Source organism: Cibotium barometz, chromosome 8 (assembly GCF_041138505.1).
Source record: "Cibotium barometz isolate CiBa-2024 chromosome 8, ASM4113850v1, whole genome shotgun sequence".
Taxonomy (NCBI): domain Eukaryota; kingdom Viridiplantae; phylum Streptophyta; class Polypodiopsida; order Cyatheales; family Cibotiaceae; genus Cibotium; species Cibotium barometz.
In genome coordinates this window covers 56,279,520-56,297,764 of record NC_141053.1, presented here as the reverse complement: position 1 = coordinate 56,297,764, position 18,245 = coordinate 56,279,520, and the positions used below count along the sequence as shown (strand labels likewise).

The following is an 18,245-nucleotide window of genomic DNA, read 5'->3' as shown; positions in this document are numbered from 1 at the left end:
AATCCTCCATCCAAGATGACTCGTGACACCGTTTGCCCTCTTATTTTTATCGTCACTTTCGAAACAACTATATCACAATCCTTAGCTATTTCCACATTCTGCAACCAACTTCTCCCTTACCTAACTTGGCATAATTTGACTTCTACTCATCCTTCCTTCTTCCTTATTGTGATCTTTTCCTTCTCCTAACCTTTCCCCGTCAGTTCTTTTACACAAACTTGCTCCAGATTCTTTTTCACTTCTTTTTTCAAGATGCTTTTACTACTCTAGGCTGTTGTAGGCTCCAGTTGGAGCTCTTGTATCCCCTTCTTCAATCATCTTATCATTGCCTAGTGGCTTCTTGCCTACTGCAATGTCTTCCTTTTGCCTTAACAAGCTTGTCCTGTCTGGATTAGTGCCAACATGCTCATTCCAAAGCGGGCTTTCCTACATCATCCGCATTGTTCCTTCCTCACTCTGCACAAGTTTAGTGATTAGTTTTCGAACCCTTTGTTGTCCTTTTCACTGTTCTGGCTACTGCCGTTCTTCTAAGTCAATATCCTTGCCTGTCACAGTCTTAACAGATCTTTGCGACTTGGTCATTGCCATTACTATTGGTGGCTCTTCTTAATGATCCATTGCCCATACATCCACCATCACCATATTTACTGTTGCATCGGCTCCCTACATACATTTGTGTGTATGTGTGTGTGTAATATATATATATATATATATATATATATATATATATATATATATATATATATATATATATATATATGCGTGCGAACATATGTATCATGTGACATATATATAGATATTTATATTTACACACACCTCTTCCCCCCCCCCCCCCCCCCCCCCCCCCCGCCCCCTCCTCTCTCTCTCTCTCTCTCTCTCTCTCTCTCTCGCCCACTCGCTCGCTCGCTCACTCACACACACACACAAGCACCTCAATAAAGCTCTTGTTCAAGGCTTAACAAGCAGAAATGAAGGGCTTAGTCAAGCGTTGGATAAGCCCCAGCTTTGTATGACAATCTGGCCGAAAAACAAAGGTGCTTTTCCCCTTGAAAGAGTTATTACAAGTAGGGGATGAGCAAAGGTGGAAGCTCCATATAACCACATTGAGAGATTGGGTAGGGGATGAACAAAAATCCTAAGAACATTAATCAAATTCGTTGCTCATTGAGGTTACCCAAGTTCATTACTCAATGGCCAAAAAAAAGGGGCACTGAATCGATGCAAATGCATAAAATACCATCCCTTCTCCAAGCCAATTGTCACGTTACACAAAACCAAACACCTAACTATTATCTTACTTTGAAGGCGTTTTGCTGCCTTCTCTACTATCACCTGTATTAAATTATGCAACCTATGTAGCCAGGGAGTTAAGCGTTTAAACAATTGAGGGGGAAAACAATTGAGGGGAAATGGTTCCCTAATAGCAAAACTCTCACAGCTCTGCCACAAGGAATGTCGACTTATTCAGGCTCTGACTGGTCTTCCTCTTGAATTGCACTATCAACCAGCCTTCCACGATACGTCATAAATCTAAATTGTTTGTCTGATCTGCACGAAATACAAGCCCCAAGTAGATGTGATTCAAGCAAGTAATCACACTAAGAAGAAATAGGGAGCATACACTTTTACCGGAAACCAATGGTCCAAAAGAAACGGCGTGCTCTGGGAGGTGGAAACACTGCGAATCCAGTTGGGCCTCCTCTTCGCTTCATGTCCTGTCCGTTATTGATAATAGAATGTTAAATGTGATAAAAGATCAAATAAGGCTAAGGTGGAAAAGTCAATGAAGTAGTCTTCCTAATGCAGCACCAAAAGCACCGGGTACAACTGTATTTGTGCTTAGGTTGCACCAACATCAGCTGCAACAAGAAGAAAGGTGCCCCAGCATTACGTTCTTAAAGCATTGCAGATTGTACTGACCTTGACAAGCTCCTTCACAATCCTACGTCCAATTCCTCTCCTCTGATAAGCAGGGTCCACAGCAACGTCACATATAGTTGCCTGTATGGTAAGCAGGATTCAGACCGCTGGCAGATCGATGTCTCAGCCATTTGTAGCTTTGCAAGAAGCAAGTTCAGAGGTTATGGAGGCACACATACAATAAAAGCACCATCTGAGACTGCACGCCCAAAACCTGCCCCACAGAAAAAGGATGGACCTTATAATCTGCAGCCTATGGTTCAAAAATTGAGTAGAGCTATGTGTGAGATGTATGAAAAACAAATCCATTCACAACACGAGCACTAGGTGCCAAAGACCAGGATGCAAATACAATCCACTTCCTTTTCAGGGTATTTGATTTTTACTGATAAGAGAGTGAAGGTAAAAAGCAAAAGACGGGCTGAAATCTGAAAACAGACACCTCACATGCTCTCTACCAGCCTCTTCTCCTCCAAAATCTGCAGGTACGATTGCTGAAATGAAGTGTCTAAAAATCTCCACCTTGGATTGCAATTTTTGGACAGGTTCAGGTGCTGGAATACGCTCTCTGCTTCTGGAGCTTATGGCAAACTGCACAAACAAGTGGGTAATGCCCTCTTTTGTAAGGAAGCCAGTGCACAACCTTCCCCCCGCTCCTGTTTCCCCCTCCTCTCCCTTAAACAGATCAGTAAAGGACACAATTGGGAGGAAATTACCCCGATTGAAGCCCTTTTCACATGCCCAGCTCTTGCCCAGGCTTTGGGCATCTGGACAGGGCTGGAAAATGCCCACCGATAAGGCCTGAACCTGCACTCTATTTTCCATGCGGAAATCTGCATCCCACAACCTCCTCCATCTATCATACAATGATGTTGTCCCCAGCCTATCATTCTCGCTGACCGTTACCTCCATTTTCCATCACCTGCTCCTGAACCAGTATTTCGACCCACCCTAAAGCTTCCCCCACGACCATGAAGGGTATTCAAGATGTCAGTCCAAATGGAGCGGATGGACTCAGCTGGAGGGGTGAGAGTACCCTCGATAGCCTCATTGCAATAGGCCCGCCAAATATGCCATGCAGCTATGCATGGCCATCCATAGCTGATGATCTCCCATCTCAAGCTCATGCCGGAGACCAAGGCTGTGCCAAACTATTGTCACATGCACTCTGCACTGTAGTGCACGGTGACAAGATGGCTCATCATCAATGCAACACTGTACAACAGTAGAACCCTTTAGGATTTGATACTTGTCATACGCCGTCACCCCATTGTGATCCTCAATCCAGGATATGTCATGCACAAGCTACGTAGGTCATTCCTCAGCCTTGGAGAGTCAATCAATCAGTCAAAGTCCCTTAACCCACTTGGAGAGAATCATTCATGCATATAAAAGTCATATAAGCCTTAGGGTTTGCATCAGATCATGTCTGCATTTTGAATATCATTCATCCAATATGCATATAGACCATCTAGATCATTGCAGAACACTCAAAATATCATCGAGTATTTTTCCCACATTTTATAACATTTATCTGGCATTTTAATCATATTATTATCAACATTATCTATTTTATGCAAGACATGATGCAGTCGGCCAGCTTTCAGCCAGCCGACCAGCAGCATCTGCATATAAATAGCAATCATTGCATTCACTCATTCATATCATAATCATTGGCCTCGAGCGTTTCATCCTTCAGCCCAAGGAGCATTTACGATTGAGTATTCAGCCCATCTTCATCAAAACGCAGCACCTTTAGCACTCAGCCACTACGGTACCTTGCGTTTTCAGCATTCACTCATAGCATCGTTTTGCTACAGCCCTTTCGGTGAAGATAAAACACATTCATACATTCATTTTCAGCATACATTCACAGCCTAGAACAGTCCCAATCAGCCCCGTCTCTCAACCTCAGATTTGCAAGCTTCCTACATTCTGGTTATTAAGTAAAAGGTGTAATATGAATGGCTACACTTTTTCACCTGAATATTCATGGATTATTATATGATAATCTTTGTTTGTAAAAGCGTTAAAAAGTACATTGAATGCTGGAATTTCATAAGAATTCCTGATCAGAAGGATCATGCAAGAAGGCAATATCTCCCAACCATAATCTGCGAATCATTCCATTGGAAGAGTACATAGGTTTAAGATCAGTCATCATTGGTGCTTCTACAACCATGTACAATTCAACCCGACTCTTGGTCTTTCAAAGGTCTTGCGTTTGGCTTATCTACAGTCCAAAGTCAATCCCTCAGTCTTTCTCTTCAAAGATAATAAAGCAAATACTCCTAGCAATAGGAGGGGGCCCTTCAGTGGGTAATAAGGTGTTCAAATCTCTCTCTCTCTCTCTCTCTCATCTCTTAAAGTTTGAAGTGATAAAAGTGGATTACTAAAGACTCGCGAAACTCACGATAAAGAAGGCGATGTGAGACTTGTGTGACAAGATCCTTCGTTACGTATAATTCCGCTACATGTTACATTGGTATCAGATTCACTTGTCCACACACACCGCATCCTAGCGTGAGAGCATCCTTGGATAGTCAAACTTCGCTCTAGCACGACCACCGACTTCAGTAACATGTCTACAGAGGAGAGTACACATCAGCACAAGAAGATGTCTCCCCCGAAGGAGACCTTGCTCTTCCGCCTACTACAGATACCATCTCTCTACTCCGAGCACCGAACCAGCTTCCTATGGAGCGTCTCCAACTCTTGGAGGCAACAACAACAAAACCCACTCCTCAAATTACCCCCGACTTCGTCACCCTCTTCTTTCAGATAGAACAACAAAGACAAGAGGATGAAGCCAGACGACGAGAAGAAAAAGTAGACAGACGGGACTATGAGGAAGCCCAACGCAAGATTAACGAAGACCGGCGTCAAGCTGAACTCGCCCCTCGGGAGCACCAACGAGAGCTCGATCGAGAGTGCATGTTACTCAAATACCAAAGGGAAAAGGAGGCCATACATCTGAAGTACTAGCGCCTCTCTTCAGTTTCCCCACCCATAGGTGCCACCAGCCAAAATCCCGCGACATCGACTACCGTCATCCGAACTCGACCAAACTTCAGTAAGTGTGATCATTTAGCTGTTAATCAGTTTATTCATCAGTTTAATATTCATTTTCCTTTAGCTAGGATCACAGATTCTCAAGAGTCCACGTAGCGGCTCCCCACCTTACGGGTGAGGCAGTCGCTTGGTGGCAACATTGGTCTAGTCTTCATACAGACCCGACCATAGGTGTCACAGCATTTCGCAGAGATACCTTTGTTCATGACCTTAAGACCAGATTTCCCCCTCCCCAGTATTTGACCAACTTGGCAGATGAGTTCTATGGACTGAGACAGAAAGAGTCACCTGTGCTTCAGTTTTCCGGTAAGGTTATAACTTTAGCACAACAGTTAGGATTATTTGAGTAGGCCAAGATGGATCAATTCATTCGTGGATTAGATCCTAACATCCGGTTCACAGTTCGTAACTTTGAACCCAGCACATATGACCGGACTTTGACTCTGGCTCAAAATGAAGAAATGAAGATGAACGAAGGCAAGCCTAAGCGACCGCAATCTAGTACCAAACCCCAACAGCAGCAATCTGCTTCGCAGTCGGGAAAAGGTAATGCATCTTCTAAGGATGCTAAGGACAGCAGTACTTAGCTCTAGTTCAAGGGGCAAGAAGGATAAGGAATCCAAGCCTAAGAAAACCCCTAAGGAAAAGGCTAAAGCAAGCATCACTGGAGACTATCTTTCTGCAGAGGAGCAAAGAAAGTACCAATCAGAGAACACATGTTTCTTCTGTCATACTATTAGGCATGGTAAGCAGGATTGCCAGAAATGGCAAGCAGAGCAAGCCTCCAAAGCACCTTCTTTGACAGTTGCCATAGCATCTCCTGCTCCTCCAACCCCGCCTACTACCACACGCACTTCAGCTTTTACCTTCTATGCATCCTATGCCATCCGTGGTATTTGATGCTAAGCAAGAGGGTGAGAGCGAGGCTACACAAAAAAGCCTCATCCGAGCTTATGGCTCTGCCAAGGGCCGCCAGTTTGTAGTCCTATTTGACATGGGCAATTCTAAGGACGCCATCTCTCCCCAGTTGGCTACCAAAATGAGTTGTACATTAGTGCCATATCATTTGGATGTGAACGGGTTCACACCTGGTCTCCACACCCACATATCTCAAAAGGCATAGCAGTTTGCCTTTGTAGTCAAAAGGCCTCATTCCAACGAGATTTCAATGTCTCGCCTCTATTGGGGTGTGACATGATCTTAGGAATCCAGTGGTTTCATCAGTATGAGCCTATTCCCAATTGGAGGCAGGATACTTTAACTATCTGTAAAGGTTTTCCTGAGCCCATCATGATTCGTGGGGATAGAAGCATTCTTGGCATCCCGTTGCTTTCTCATCTCCAGGCCCGACAGGCTATCCGCGAGGGAGCAGAAGGAGCATTGATTTATGTTCGTGCTCAGACAGCCTCTACCTCTTTGATAACGGCTATCTCATCTTCATCCCCAGTCCCACAGTTAGCAGACCTCCTGTCTAGACATCAAGACATTATGCTTAGGGACGATCTCCCACCCAGTCTCTCCCCATCACATCCTGGGGACCATCATATCAATTTGGTCCCTAGATCATAACCTCCTCGCAGGTTCCCCTATCGTCTTTCCAATACTTTAGAGGGCGAGCTAGAAAAGCAGTTATCAGAGCTTCTCCGAGCCGGATTCGTTCGGCCATCTTTCTCACCATTTGCTGCACCCGTTGTCATGTGCATCACAGATGCCATGGACATTCTCAAGGCTAGATCTAGAAGAGGCAAACAGATAAAGACCATGAACCAGTAGAAGATAGGTAGAACCAGAATGTAGGAGCTTCAGGTGTAGCATCTGAGGTGAGCATGGAGCAGGACAAGTGGGATCATGGAGGGAAGCAGACGGCTGAAGCACATGAATCCAGACAAGGGCTGTCGGCTGCAAGAAAGAGGATGTTGGTTGCCAGAATAGCTGTCGGCTGAAGTCAGCAGAGTGGACAGCAGCAGGCGCATCAAGAACATGGATGAGATCCAGTCGGGCTGCATTAAAGGGGCTTTAATGAACTTGTAACTGGCCGACCAGCAGTCGGCCAGTTCACCATGTATTCCAAGGGGCTATAAATAGCCCCCCTTGCTCAATGTCTTATTCATTCAATCCCACTAGGGGTTTGGATCCTTAGAGGTCCCATAGGGGACAGATTTTTAGGTTAACCACCTTTTTATGAAGGCAGCCAAGGGCTGCAAGATATGTACCCAGCCAAGGGCTGCAAGATATGTACCCTTTTTGTACCATAGTATATACTGAATTTCCAGCACTTCTCACTCTCTCTCTCTACTCTCTCTCTACCTGCGTTTTTGCATCAGAAGGTTTCGAAGAGTGTTTAGGGCTGAAAGAAGACTCCCCAAAGCTTCCGCATGTTACATTGGTATCAGTCTTCAGAGCATTAGGCTCAGCCAGGCTAAACGCTGATTTAGTCCCATATGATGGTGTACAGGTCCAAGGTACATGAAAGTACACGGATTCGAAGCCCACGGCAAGAACACAAATCGGGAAGAACTCCAGGAGGTTTGTTGGTGGTGTTCCACAGTGCCAGATGGGGATGGCAGTACCCTGAGCCAGATAGGTTCTCAGGTAACGGTCCCGAGGGAGGTTGATCCTCCAAGGGTGATGTGAGAGTGCCAGACTCAGTTCCAGGAATGAAGACCAAGACGGTGTTCAGAGTCAGGGCAAGAATGGATTGTGGACTAGAGGAAGACCAGATGCATAGATCTTCATCAGAGACAGAGTGGTTTGGAGAACAGGCCGGGTTTTCAGAAAAAAAGGTTTGCCAGGGATGGATGATGATAGAGGGACTTCGGGACAGGATTGGGATGATGACAGTCATCCAAGAGCAGGTTGGATTCCCGTCATCAAGTTTAGCAGAGGGGGATGTCATGTGCATCACAGATGCCATGGACATTCTCAGGGCTAGATCCAGAAGAGGCAAACAGATAAAGACCATGAACCAGTAGAAGATAGGTAGAACCAGAATGTAGGAGCTTCAGGTGTAGCATCTGAGGTGAGCATGGAGCAAGACAAGTGGGATCATGGAGGGAAGCAGACGGCTGAAGCACATGAATCCAGACAAGGGCTGTCGGCTGCAAGAAAGAGGATGTTGGTTGCCAGAATAGCTGTCGGCTGAAGTCAGCAGAGTGGACAGCAGCAGGCGCATCAAGAACATGGATGAGATCCAGTCGGGCTGCATTAAAGGGGCTTTAATGAACTTGTAACTGGCCGACCAGCAGTCGGCCAGTTCACCATGTATTCCAAGGGGCTATAAATAGCCCCCCTTGCTCAATGTCTTATTCATTCGATCCCACTAGGGGTTTGGATCCTTAGAGGTCCCATAGGGGACAGATTTTTAGGTTAACCACCTTTTTATGAAGGCAGCCAAGGGCTGCAAGATATGTACCCTTTTTGTACCATAGTATATACTGAATTTCCAGCACTTCTCACTCTCTCTCTCTCTCTCTACTCTCTCTCTACCTCCGTTTTTGCATCAGATGGTGCGTTTTTGCATCAGAAGGTTTCCAAGAGTGTTTAGGGCTGAAAGAAGACTCCCCAGAGCTTCCGCATGTTACACCCGTACTATTTGTCCAAAAGAAGGACAAGTTTGCACACCTTTGTGTAGACTACAGGGCATCATATAAACTCACCATTAAGATTAAGTTTCCTATGCCAAGGATTGAGTACATTTTGGAGCATTTAGACGATGCAAAAATTTTCACTGAGATCGACCTCAAGAGTGGTTACCATCACGTCTGCATTTTTGAAGCTGACATTCCAAAAACAGCTTTCCAGACAGAGTGTGGTCACTACGAGTTCGTAGTCATGCCCTTTGGACTTACCAATGCACCCGCAACCTTCAATAAAATGATGTCCAAGATTTTCGCAGTCCTCATTGGTAAGTGTGTTTTCACGGCGTTACAAAGGTTCAATACTTGGGCTATAGCATCAGTTCCGCTGGGATTCAATTGGACCCCTCAAAGGTTCAAGAGATCTTGGATTGGGACATCCCTCAAACTTCCCAAGAGATCCGTTCTTTCGTAGGTATTTGCCAAGCCTACAGCACTCATGTTCACCAATTTTCCAACCTTGCAGTATCTCTCACCAACTTGCTCAAGGAGGTGAAGACTCGTAGACAGAAAGTCACAATTACAAGCAAGGCGCTTGATGCATTCCGTGCACACCAAAAAGAAGCCTCAGAAGGGCCTGTTTTGAAGTTAGCATCTTGGGATGAATCTTTTGAGGTCATCACCGACGCCAGCAATGTAGCGATAGGTACAGTTCTTCAACAGGACAATAGACCTGTGGCCTACTATAGTAGAAAGTTGAATGTCGCCGAAAAGAATTATTCAGTTTATGACAAAGAGCTTTTGGGTGTGATCACAGCGCTCAAACATTCGAAGCCTTTTCTTTATGGACAGGTTTTCACAGTCAAAACAGACCACCAAGCACTTAAGTGGCTTCAAACCATGCCAAGTGCCCAGTGGAGTAATCGGCAAGCCAGATGGAGTCAAATCTTCCAACAATTTGGAGGAATAATCGAGTACAATCCTAGTAAGCATAACCCAGTCACAGATGCTCTTAGTCAAAAGGCCAACATCCAAACCATTCAGAAGTCTATCATTCTCGAAATCACTGAAAAAGACTTAGATAACATGAAGGATCAGTATGTCGATTCCCCTGAGTTTGGTACTCAATACAGTTTGGCCCTCACCTCTGAGTCTGGCCATTACTCAGTGCAAAACGGTTGGTGGTTCTACAAGAACCGCCTATGTGTCATTCGAGAAAAGCGACCAGCTCTTCTCCATGATGCCCATGACTCCTTCGTTGGAGGACATACAGTACCCCCCAGAAATTGAAACGGTCCTTTTATTGGCCAAAAATGACGCGTGATGTTTATTCACATGTTCAAGCTTGTAAGATTTGTCAAAAAGTTAAGGTTCCACATACAAAAAAGGTTGGGTTACTTTAACCTTTGCCTATCGCCGACGGACCTTTCATCGACATTTCTATGGACTTTGACGGCCTCTACTAGCATCCACCGGATCTCGTAACAATCAGTGTTTTTTCATTGTGGATCGCTTCAGTAAGTTTTGCATGCTTATCCCATGCAAGCATACGGCCACGACTGAGGACGTAGCCCACCTTTTTCTCAAGCATTGGTACCCCATTTGTGGTTTGCCTACCACCATTACATCAGACATGGATTCCAAGTTCACCTCGCATTTTTCAAGGTCATTATTCAAGAACTTTGGGACCAAGTTACAGTTGTCTAGTGCATTCATCCACAGACAGACGATCAATCTCATGAATCTGGATCCTATGGCCCAACCTCGCCGATGTGGTCGGGCTCTCCAGGATGCAGGGTCCTACCACTCTCACTTGCGTGGATCCCAATGGACGTGAGTCAGAGGTCCGCTCTCCCATAGCCATAGGTGCTAAGTTCTGTCACGGGCCACCATGGCCAGAGGAGGGTCTATGTGCCACTTATGATCATGAAAGCCAAGAATCCTCACCCACTGAAGAGGTCCACCATTGTAGTGCTCTATGGAGGAGTAGGTCAACCGCCCTAGGAACCAACTAAGAAAATGAGAGGTGGTGCCCCCATCAAAATCGAGGACTGCTAGAGGGAAATCATGGCGAGTGAAAGCGCCAAGCGGAGAGAAGGGGGGGGGGACCCAAAAACGACACATAATTAAGGTTTTATGTCTGCATGGCACACCCAAGTGTGGGGTGAACATCACTCACACACACAATAGCTAGTTGGGCAAATGTCCACTTAAGATAGAAAGACCAACTCTTTTTCTTGCCAGAGTTGACCAACTTTGATCAGTGTTTCAGCACCCTTGACCTAGGTATTTATGTTGTGTATATGAACCAACCTTATGAATGGTATTCTTATATAAAGCAAGCACGACACTAAGGAGATATCCTATGCAAATGTGCTTCTTGAGTAAAGTGAAAGTGCGAGATCCTCAACACAATTGTTACATTAGTATTGCTTTATGCTTTCTATACGTGTAAACATGACTTTGCACGTGTGTGTGAGTTCCTCTATCTAGGAAGTTGATGCACATAGAGAAATGGCTTTTGTTCGAATGGCATTAAAGATACCTTGAGGGGAGGGACCATCTTGTTTCTTTTTATCCCTAGTGCGGTGTTCAAATTTATGACATTCACAAATGCCCATGTATGAATGGATGCATAGCATGCTCAACTACACCATTGTGCGTTTTGACGTTTTTTCTTCCTGTTTTTTTTTTTACTTTCAGTGTTTTGATTGTGTAAGTGAATAATTTGATCTCTAGCAAGGTATGGCTTACTACACATTCTGTCCAACATGACCCACGTATCATGTATCCACTTCAGGTCTTCTTCCTCCACAGTCCGCAGCATTCTTCAGTTCCTCACTCTGCAATGGATTGCATTCTTGGCTTCTTTTTGTTGCAAACGAATGGCTTCCACTACGGCTTCTTTCCAAGTTCCCTCTTCACCTGGTCTACTCAAACTGCAACTGTCATAGTCTGCTCACCCCTATATAAGGACCTCTAAACCTAAGATTGGCTCACATCAAGCAAACATTTGATAGGTTGCAGGAATTCAGCATTTTGTGCAGAGAAGAATAGAAAATATGCATTCATTTCAAGTAAATTGCAAACCAGAAGTTTAATTTGATTTTTCCATCCTTCCAAATATCAGGTGGATGTTGGATTAGTATCCTTAAAGTTCTTCTTGCAATAAAATCGATACTTCTAGCATATTAAACTTTCATCTCTAAAACAGAAGGATAGAATTCTCTCACAAAAGAAAGGAGGATGGAAAGGGTGGGAATAATAAAAATGGCCTTTCTTCAAGGCCTCCATTACTGAAGAAACTAGATGTCCTCCTTCCGCGGACAAATGAATAGCAACTTTATACACACAGATTATGAGAGCACTCAAGGCAACTTATCTCAGACATCATATCAAGATAGGGAGATTATGTTCATGTTCTCTCAAGAATAAATCTACGTGGGGTTGTGGAGGGGATATCTTTATGTTTATGTTCTTTCAAGAATAAGCTATGTGGATATTTCTATTTCGTGTCATTTGGGTTGATTTTGACATTTGTGATTAGTCTTGCTCTGTGTACAGTCTTATCTCGCATGGCATCTAGCAGATGTAGAATGGACCCCGTAAGCCTTAGTCTGCTTATCAACTACACCTCACAGAAAAGCGCCAAGCTAGATGGTCGATATGAAAAGGCATTCATGATAGTAGTTGACTAGCTTTAAAACACACACAAAAAAGGTTTCAGGTTTCCTCCATAATATGCAGACACTAGTTCAAGAGTCCCATGTATCTACAGGAACTACACTAGAGCCATTAACCTGAAGGTATAAATTGTTGCTCAATACAAACATTTTACACTATATCATGCAAGAACACTCATATCTGTGAAAAAAAAAACACTCAAATAACAAACACAGGTAATAGAAAACTTGACATACCAACTAGCTTCCTACGGAAGCCCGTAGAAGATTCCAAATTTTCGCCTTGTTCTAACACAACCACGAACTGCCAGATGGAGTAATTTAATAGGGTTAATTAAACAAAATAAATTAAACAATGTTGACCAAGGTTTTCATTACCGTGTAGCTGTGTTTAACAGCTTTTGCAATTTCGTGAGGGTCCCTCGTGAGATCAAGAGTCTTGGCCCACAACTCACTCAACTGAACAAACACGCACTGAAGTTTCATTTGATAGAAGGCAAAGAACAACCTACAGAATTGCGACGACGAAACAGTTTAAGCATGTCAACTATCATCAGGCATACTCGTCTTTATACGTTACTAAGAGGTCCAACGAATAGGAGTCATTCCAATGTCTTGGGTTACAGAAAAGAGCCCAGGCCTATCAAGCATATGATGGGAGCCTCCATACGCCATTGTAGGCATGGGGGGCATCCCCATTATGGAAGGGATCCCGTCCAAGCCTAAGTGCCCATCTGAAGTATGGGCAGGAATGATGTCTCATACTATGAGACAAGATGCCCCATCCAAGGATGATGAGCATGGATGTAACAGGGGCCATCCCAGAAACAAACGAGATCCGGTGCCGCTTCCATAGCATGGACGGGGATGATGAGTGGAGGCAGAACGAAAGAATAACAAGGTTTAGATGAAAGAAGAAGAAAGATAAAATGCATGGCATGGCTGGCATCATGGGTACCCAACTAGTTACCTCATGACGTGGTCGACAGAGAAAGCGTCACCTGCACGGTGTCAACATCTGCGATGTCAGAACTGTAGATGAAGCGGCGTGGCAGGATGAAACTCCAGAAGGGTTGCCCTCCTGTCTGAGATGCTCTGCAGGGCACCCAAACCAACCTGTGTTGTTGGCAACAGGATGTGCCCCTCTTCGTATTGACACTAAGCCACCTCAAGGCATCCCAGCTTCCCTGCTCATTGTCATCATAAGGCAGCCAACGAGTTGAGAAAAGCGGCGCACAGACACAGACACACACACACACACACACACACACACACACACACACACACACGCAGAGAGAGAGAGAGAGAGACCGGTAATATTGAATTTCTTGCCTGAAAATGGCCCTTCACGACCGAATGAGGGTGGGTGTGAAAGCAAGGCACTTGTTTTTGGAGAAACGCTAGGCAGAGCGACAACGCCATTGTAGGTGGCTCTAGCTTCTTTTCGAGGACCTACTCTGGACAGGGATTCACCTTCAGCTTTTGTCCTTGCCCATGGCGTTGCTTCAGTAAGAACGGAAGCACAGAAGGATGATTCCTTGCAGAAAAGCTGCCTTTGCTTTGAAGACGAAAATAAGGCAGAAGAGTAAGCATGAAGTTTTTGTATGTCTATTCAAGTGTGCGTGTGTGCATCTATGCAATGTGTGTGTATATGTGTGTGTCTGTTTGTGTGTGCTTGTGAACTCTCACATAGACGTATATATGTGTGTCTCTCTCACATGTATTCTTTCTATGTATGTCACATGTGTAAGACACAACCCTCTCTCACACTTATACAAATGTACATGCATTATCTCTCCTCACACCCGTATGGCATATGCACTCTCACACACAAAAGAAAACTCTCTTTCTCTATCTCTCTCTCTCTCTCTCTCTCTCTTATAAAGGCCATGATCCACCCGAGTTCAAGTCCCACCGTTGGTCGTATATGCCCTCGTGTTGCATTCTACCGACGTTAATACCTCTCTGTCTCTCTCTCTCTCTCTCTCTTTCTCACACCCCCTCCACACGCACGTGTGTAATAGTGTGTTCGCATACGTATGTGTATGTGAATTGTTTTTATAAAATAATATTAGTATAATACAATTATATATTTACTATATGTATATTGAGTTACATATCAATATTAAATTATATAAACTATATATTTACTAAATAATTTTTAAATTTTTTATTTTATATATTTTTATTTATTAATCATATATCTATAATATATTATTATACATTTATTACATATATATATATATATATATATATATATATATATATCTCTTTAATTTTTTATTTAAAATTATGTATTACTATATATATTTATTTAATATCCTTACTTATCATATATTCACGTATTGTTATTATTAAATAAACATACATTATTATAGATTTATTATATATGTTTATTTAATATCTTTACTTATTATATGTTCACATATTATTATTATCAATATTTATTATATATCTTTGTATTTTTATATTATAATATTTATTTAAATTTTCTTTTCTCAACATACCTCTACGTTCTTCTCTCCCTCCCCCCCCCCTTCTTCTTCTCCATCTCTCTCCCCCCTCCCATACGTGGCCTCCCCTCTCTCTCTCTCTCTCTCTCTCTCTCCTCTGCCCAACACGTGACTCCTCCCCACCCCCTTCTCTCTTTCCCCTACCCCAACACTTGGCCCGCTTCCAATTGCCATATGTCCCCTCCCCTCACAAAAACTTACACATAATAAATAGTATAGAGATATATATTACACACACACACACACACACATTATATATCTAGATATATATAGTATAGATAGATACACACACACACAGAGATATATATCTACATATGTGTGTGTGTTTTTAAATGTCTAGATATATGTGTGTGTGCATGTTTATAAATGTGTGTGTGTGTGTGTGCATGCGTACTTTTAAATGTGTAGATATGTGTGTGTGTTTATAAATGTCTATATGTATATATATATATATATATATATAGTTGTGTGTGTGTGTGTGTAAATGTAAATAAAAATACACGCTTATATATAGTTGTGTGTGTGTGTGTAAATAGATAGATACATTACACACACACACAGATATATATCTAGATATGTGTGTGTTTTTTTAAATGTCTAGATATATGTGTGTGTGCGTGTTTATAAATGTGTATGTGTGTGTGCCTGCGTACTTTTAAATGTGTAGATATGTGTGTGTGTTTATAAATATCTATATGTATGTATATATTGTTAACCTATGTGATGGACATTGAGACGTACTATGTTTTACGTCATGTAATTAGTTTAACTATTCTGAGTCATGGGCCGGGCTTGTCGGCACCATATGCAAAGGATAAAGGGATTAGGTGATTTGCCGATGAGAGGCGCACCTTGAATATCAATAGGATAAGAGTTAGGATCGACCGGCCATGTATGGGCGCCCATGTGTGAACGGCCAAGTCACCTATAAGAGTCAAATGTAACCCTAAAACCATTATTCTCATGTGTTGAATACAAGAGTGCTCTAGCCTTATCTCCTTGGTTTCCTTCTCCTGCGTGTGTGAGAGAGCGAGAGAGAGTGAGAGAGCGATCGAGCACTGCGTAGTGGCACGGCGACGGCGGAGAGGCGGTAGAGCGGTGACGACAGCGGCTCCTCCTTCACTGCTGCGATGCGGGAATCCTTCACGGCGGTGGTTTGAGCGGTGAGTGACACACCCTTGCATTCTGTTTGAGCTTGCTTTCCTGGTTATATGCTTGCAGCCATTCGTGGCTCGCATACGGTGTTCGGCAAGTCCCCAGCTACGACTCGTGCGGCAAAAGCGCACATTTTTGGCGCCGTTGCCGGGGAGATGCCCTGCACCAAGCTCCAGTTTGCAGCTCGGGCTGCCGCGTGAAGTGAAATTTACACTGTAGGAAAGGCGACTGTGTGTTTGTTGTTGAGTTGTTTCCGAGTTCTGCAATCTGTTTCTGCAATTTGTCTTTTGCAAATCTGTTTCTTTTGTTATTTTCCCGCTCTGCGTGTGGACGTGCGTTCTGTTCTCTGGTTTTCTGCGTGAGAGGGGGGATTTCTGAATCCCCAGGCCTGCGCTGTGTGCGAACTGCGCCGCGGCAAAGTCTGAACCCTGGAAAGAAACCCTAGAAAACTTATCCCAAAGAAAAAAAAGAAAAAAGTAATTTAAAAATATATACAAATAAAAATAAAAAATTAATTTTTTTAAAAGAAAAAAAACCAAACGTGTGAAGAGGAAAGATTTAAAAGAAAAACCCCCAATTGACCCCGATCTCGGTCTCAGTCTTTTGATATATATATATATTAGCCTCCATAGCTTTCTTTCAAGTGAGAGCTTTATGGGAAGTTGAGCCCTATATGTAGCCCACTCCCCAAGGAGTGAAGTGAGCATGTGGGATAAAGCCTTCACCCTTTCCTCCACAAGCAAATAGGCCTTCACCCTTTTCCCCCACCCACAAGGCAACAGACTGTTTTGAGGACCACAGGAGCTCTGGATAGGCGAACACGGTGCTGTAAAGCACGCTAGGACCCTTTAAACGCTACGCTCGTTTCGAGCTATCACACGCCCTAGTTCACGTTCGACCATAAGTAATGGGGTTAGAAACAGGTTAAAAACAATATAAAAACAAGTAAAAACGGGGTGCGAAACACCTAAGAAACCACTTGTGTGGGCTTCAAGGGTAGTTACTAACGCCCGTAGGGTACCTACGTCACATGCATCTACGCTCTGGTCGGGTACTAGAGCTTGAGCCACTAGAAAGTGTTTCAATTTACGTAGGCTCACACCATCCCTCCACGTTGGCATCTTGGCCTTCAGCTGGAACCCAAGGAAGTGCAACCCAAGATCCACGAATAGCGGCTAGTGACTCGTCCTCTGACTCAGAAGCCATGGAAGGGCACCCTACCAAGAACCCTGAGGAGACAAGCCAAAACATGCCAGTTTGGGCCCCACAACCCGGATCTAGCATGTTTAGTCGTCTAATAGAGACCTTTAGTAGAGCTACACGCTCTGAACATGCGACAAGCGAAGTAAATGAAGAAGGAGGGGTAGTAGATTCGCCATTCACATCTTATGTAGACCCTACCCTCCCAAAGAGTGTCCATGTGGATATTCTACCCACTTTGTTTAATGAGGGCCCTACTGAGCTACCACCTTCCGATGCTCTTCCTAAAGTAGAGGTCCCTAGAGGAAGTCAATCCCCATAAGAAGTGACATTTCGTCCACTTCAAGTGTAAGATTCCTCTCCCAACCCCTTTTTGACGTCTAGTATCTTCCCCTGTAATCAACCCCTCTTCAGAAATATAAAGACCTTGTTTCTAACTATTTTAGCTTAGAGAGAGAAAATATTCTAGAGAGAGAATATTCAGATTTTGAATATTTTTGGATAGAAAAATATCTCTTATAATTCAGATGAGTTCCCCTGAAACAGAAATTCAAAAAGAATTTTCCAATGTGCAATTGGAATTAATTGGAAATAGGTATAAAGAACCTTAGTCTAAGGGTCTAGATTTTCAGAAATCTTTAGACTATGGTCCAATTAAGGTTCCTATGGGCCAATAGCATCAATCCATGTGTAGGGAGTAGATAAATCCAATTTGTAAAAAAGAAGATACCCAAAAATGAGTAAATACTCACATAAGGTGAAGAGTTGAAAATGTACAAGGTTTATTAGTAAAAAACTATGAGCAATATTAAAAATATGAGATATTTTGGGTATCCAAAAATGAGTAAATGCTCACATAAGATGAAGAGTTGAAAATGTACAAGGTTTATTAGTAAAAAACTATGAGCAATATTAAAATGATTCCATTATGACACATATGTAAGGAAGGGAAATTCTTTAAAGGAGGTGCATATTTCACATAAGATGAAGAGTTGAAAATGTACAAGGTTTATTAGTAAAAAATTATGAGCAATATTAAAAGTATGACATATGTAAGGAAGGGGAGTTCTTTAAAGAAGGTGCATATTTCACATAAGATGAAGAGTTGAAAATGTACAAGGTTTATT

General features: G+C 43.2%; 1 protein-coding gene across 3 annotated transcripts; it reads right to left on the bottom strand.

The window, feature by feature from the left end:
- Window positions 1-962: 962 nt before the first annotated feature.
- LOC147636442 (GCN5-related N-acetyltransferase 2, chloroplastic-like) lies at window positions 963-13,901 on the bottom strand. Of its 3 annotated transcripts, XM_086801880.1 has the most exons (9): window positions 13,583-13,636; window positions 13,367-13,437; window positions 13,221-13,251; window positions 12,629-12,758; window positions 12,488-12,554; window positions 2,100-2,134; window positions 1,921-2,001; window positions 1,630-1,715; window positions 963-1,548 (listed from the first exon to the last, which is right to left on the bottom strand). In XM_086801880.1, the coding sequence occupies exons 3-9, from the start codon at window positions 13,223-13,225 to the stop codon at window positions 1,461-1,463; spliced, it is 492 nt and encodes a 163-aa protein (XP_086658006.1). In that variant the 5' UTR covers window positions 13,226-13,251; window positions 13,367-13,437; window positions 13,583-13,636; the 3' UTR covers window positions 963-1,460. The 3 variants fall into 3 exon arrangements, with proteins under 3 accessions (XP_086658006.1, XP_086658004.1, XP_086658005.1); XM_086801878.1 differs by lacking the exon at window positions 13,221-13,251 and having other exon boundaries at window positions 12,629-12,709; window positions 13,252-13,437; window positions 13,583-13,901; XM_086801879.1 differs by lacking the exon at window positions 13,583-13,636 and having other exon boundaries at window positions 13,221-13,395.
- Window positions 13,902-18,245: the final 4,344 nt, after the last annotated feature.

Bases quoted from the DNA above. Each gene is read 5' to 3' on its own strand.
- LOC147636442 (XM_086801878.1), bottom strand. From the start codon at position 13,672: ATGGCGTTGTCGCTCTGCCTAGCGTTTCTCCAAAAACAAGTGCCTTGC. The intron at 12,710-13,251 runs GTGACGCTTTCT...GTGTTTGTTCAG, and splicing joins CAGATGTTGACACCGTGCAG to TTGAGTGAGTTGTGGGCCAA. The intron at 1,716-1,920 runs GTCAGTACAATC...AATAACGGACAG, and splicing joins TTGTGAAGGAGCTTGTCAAG to GACATGAAGCGAAGAGGAGG.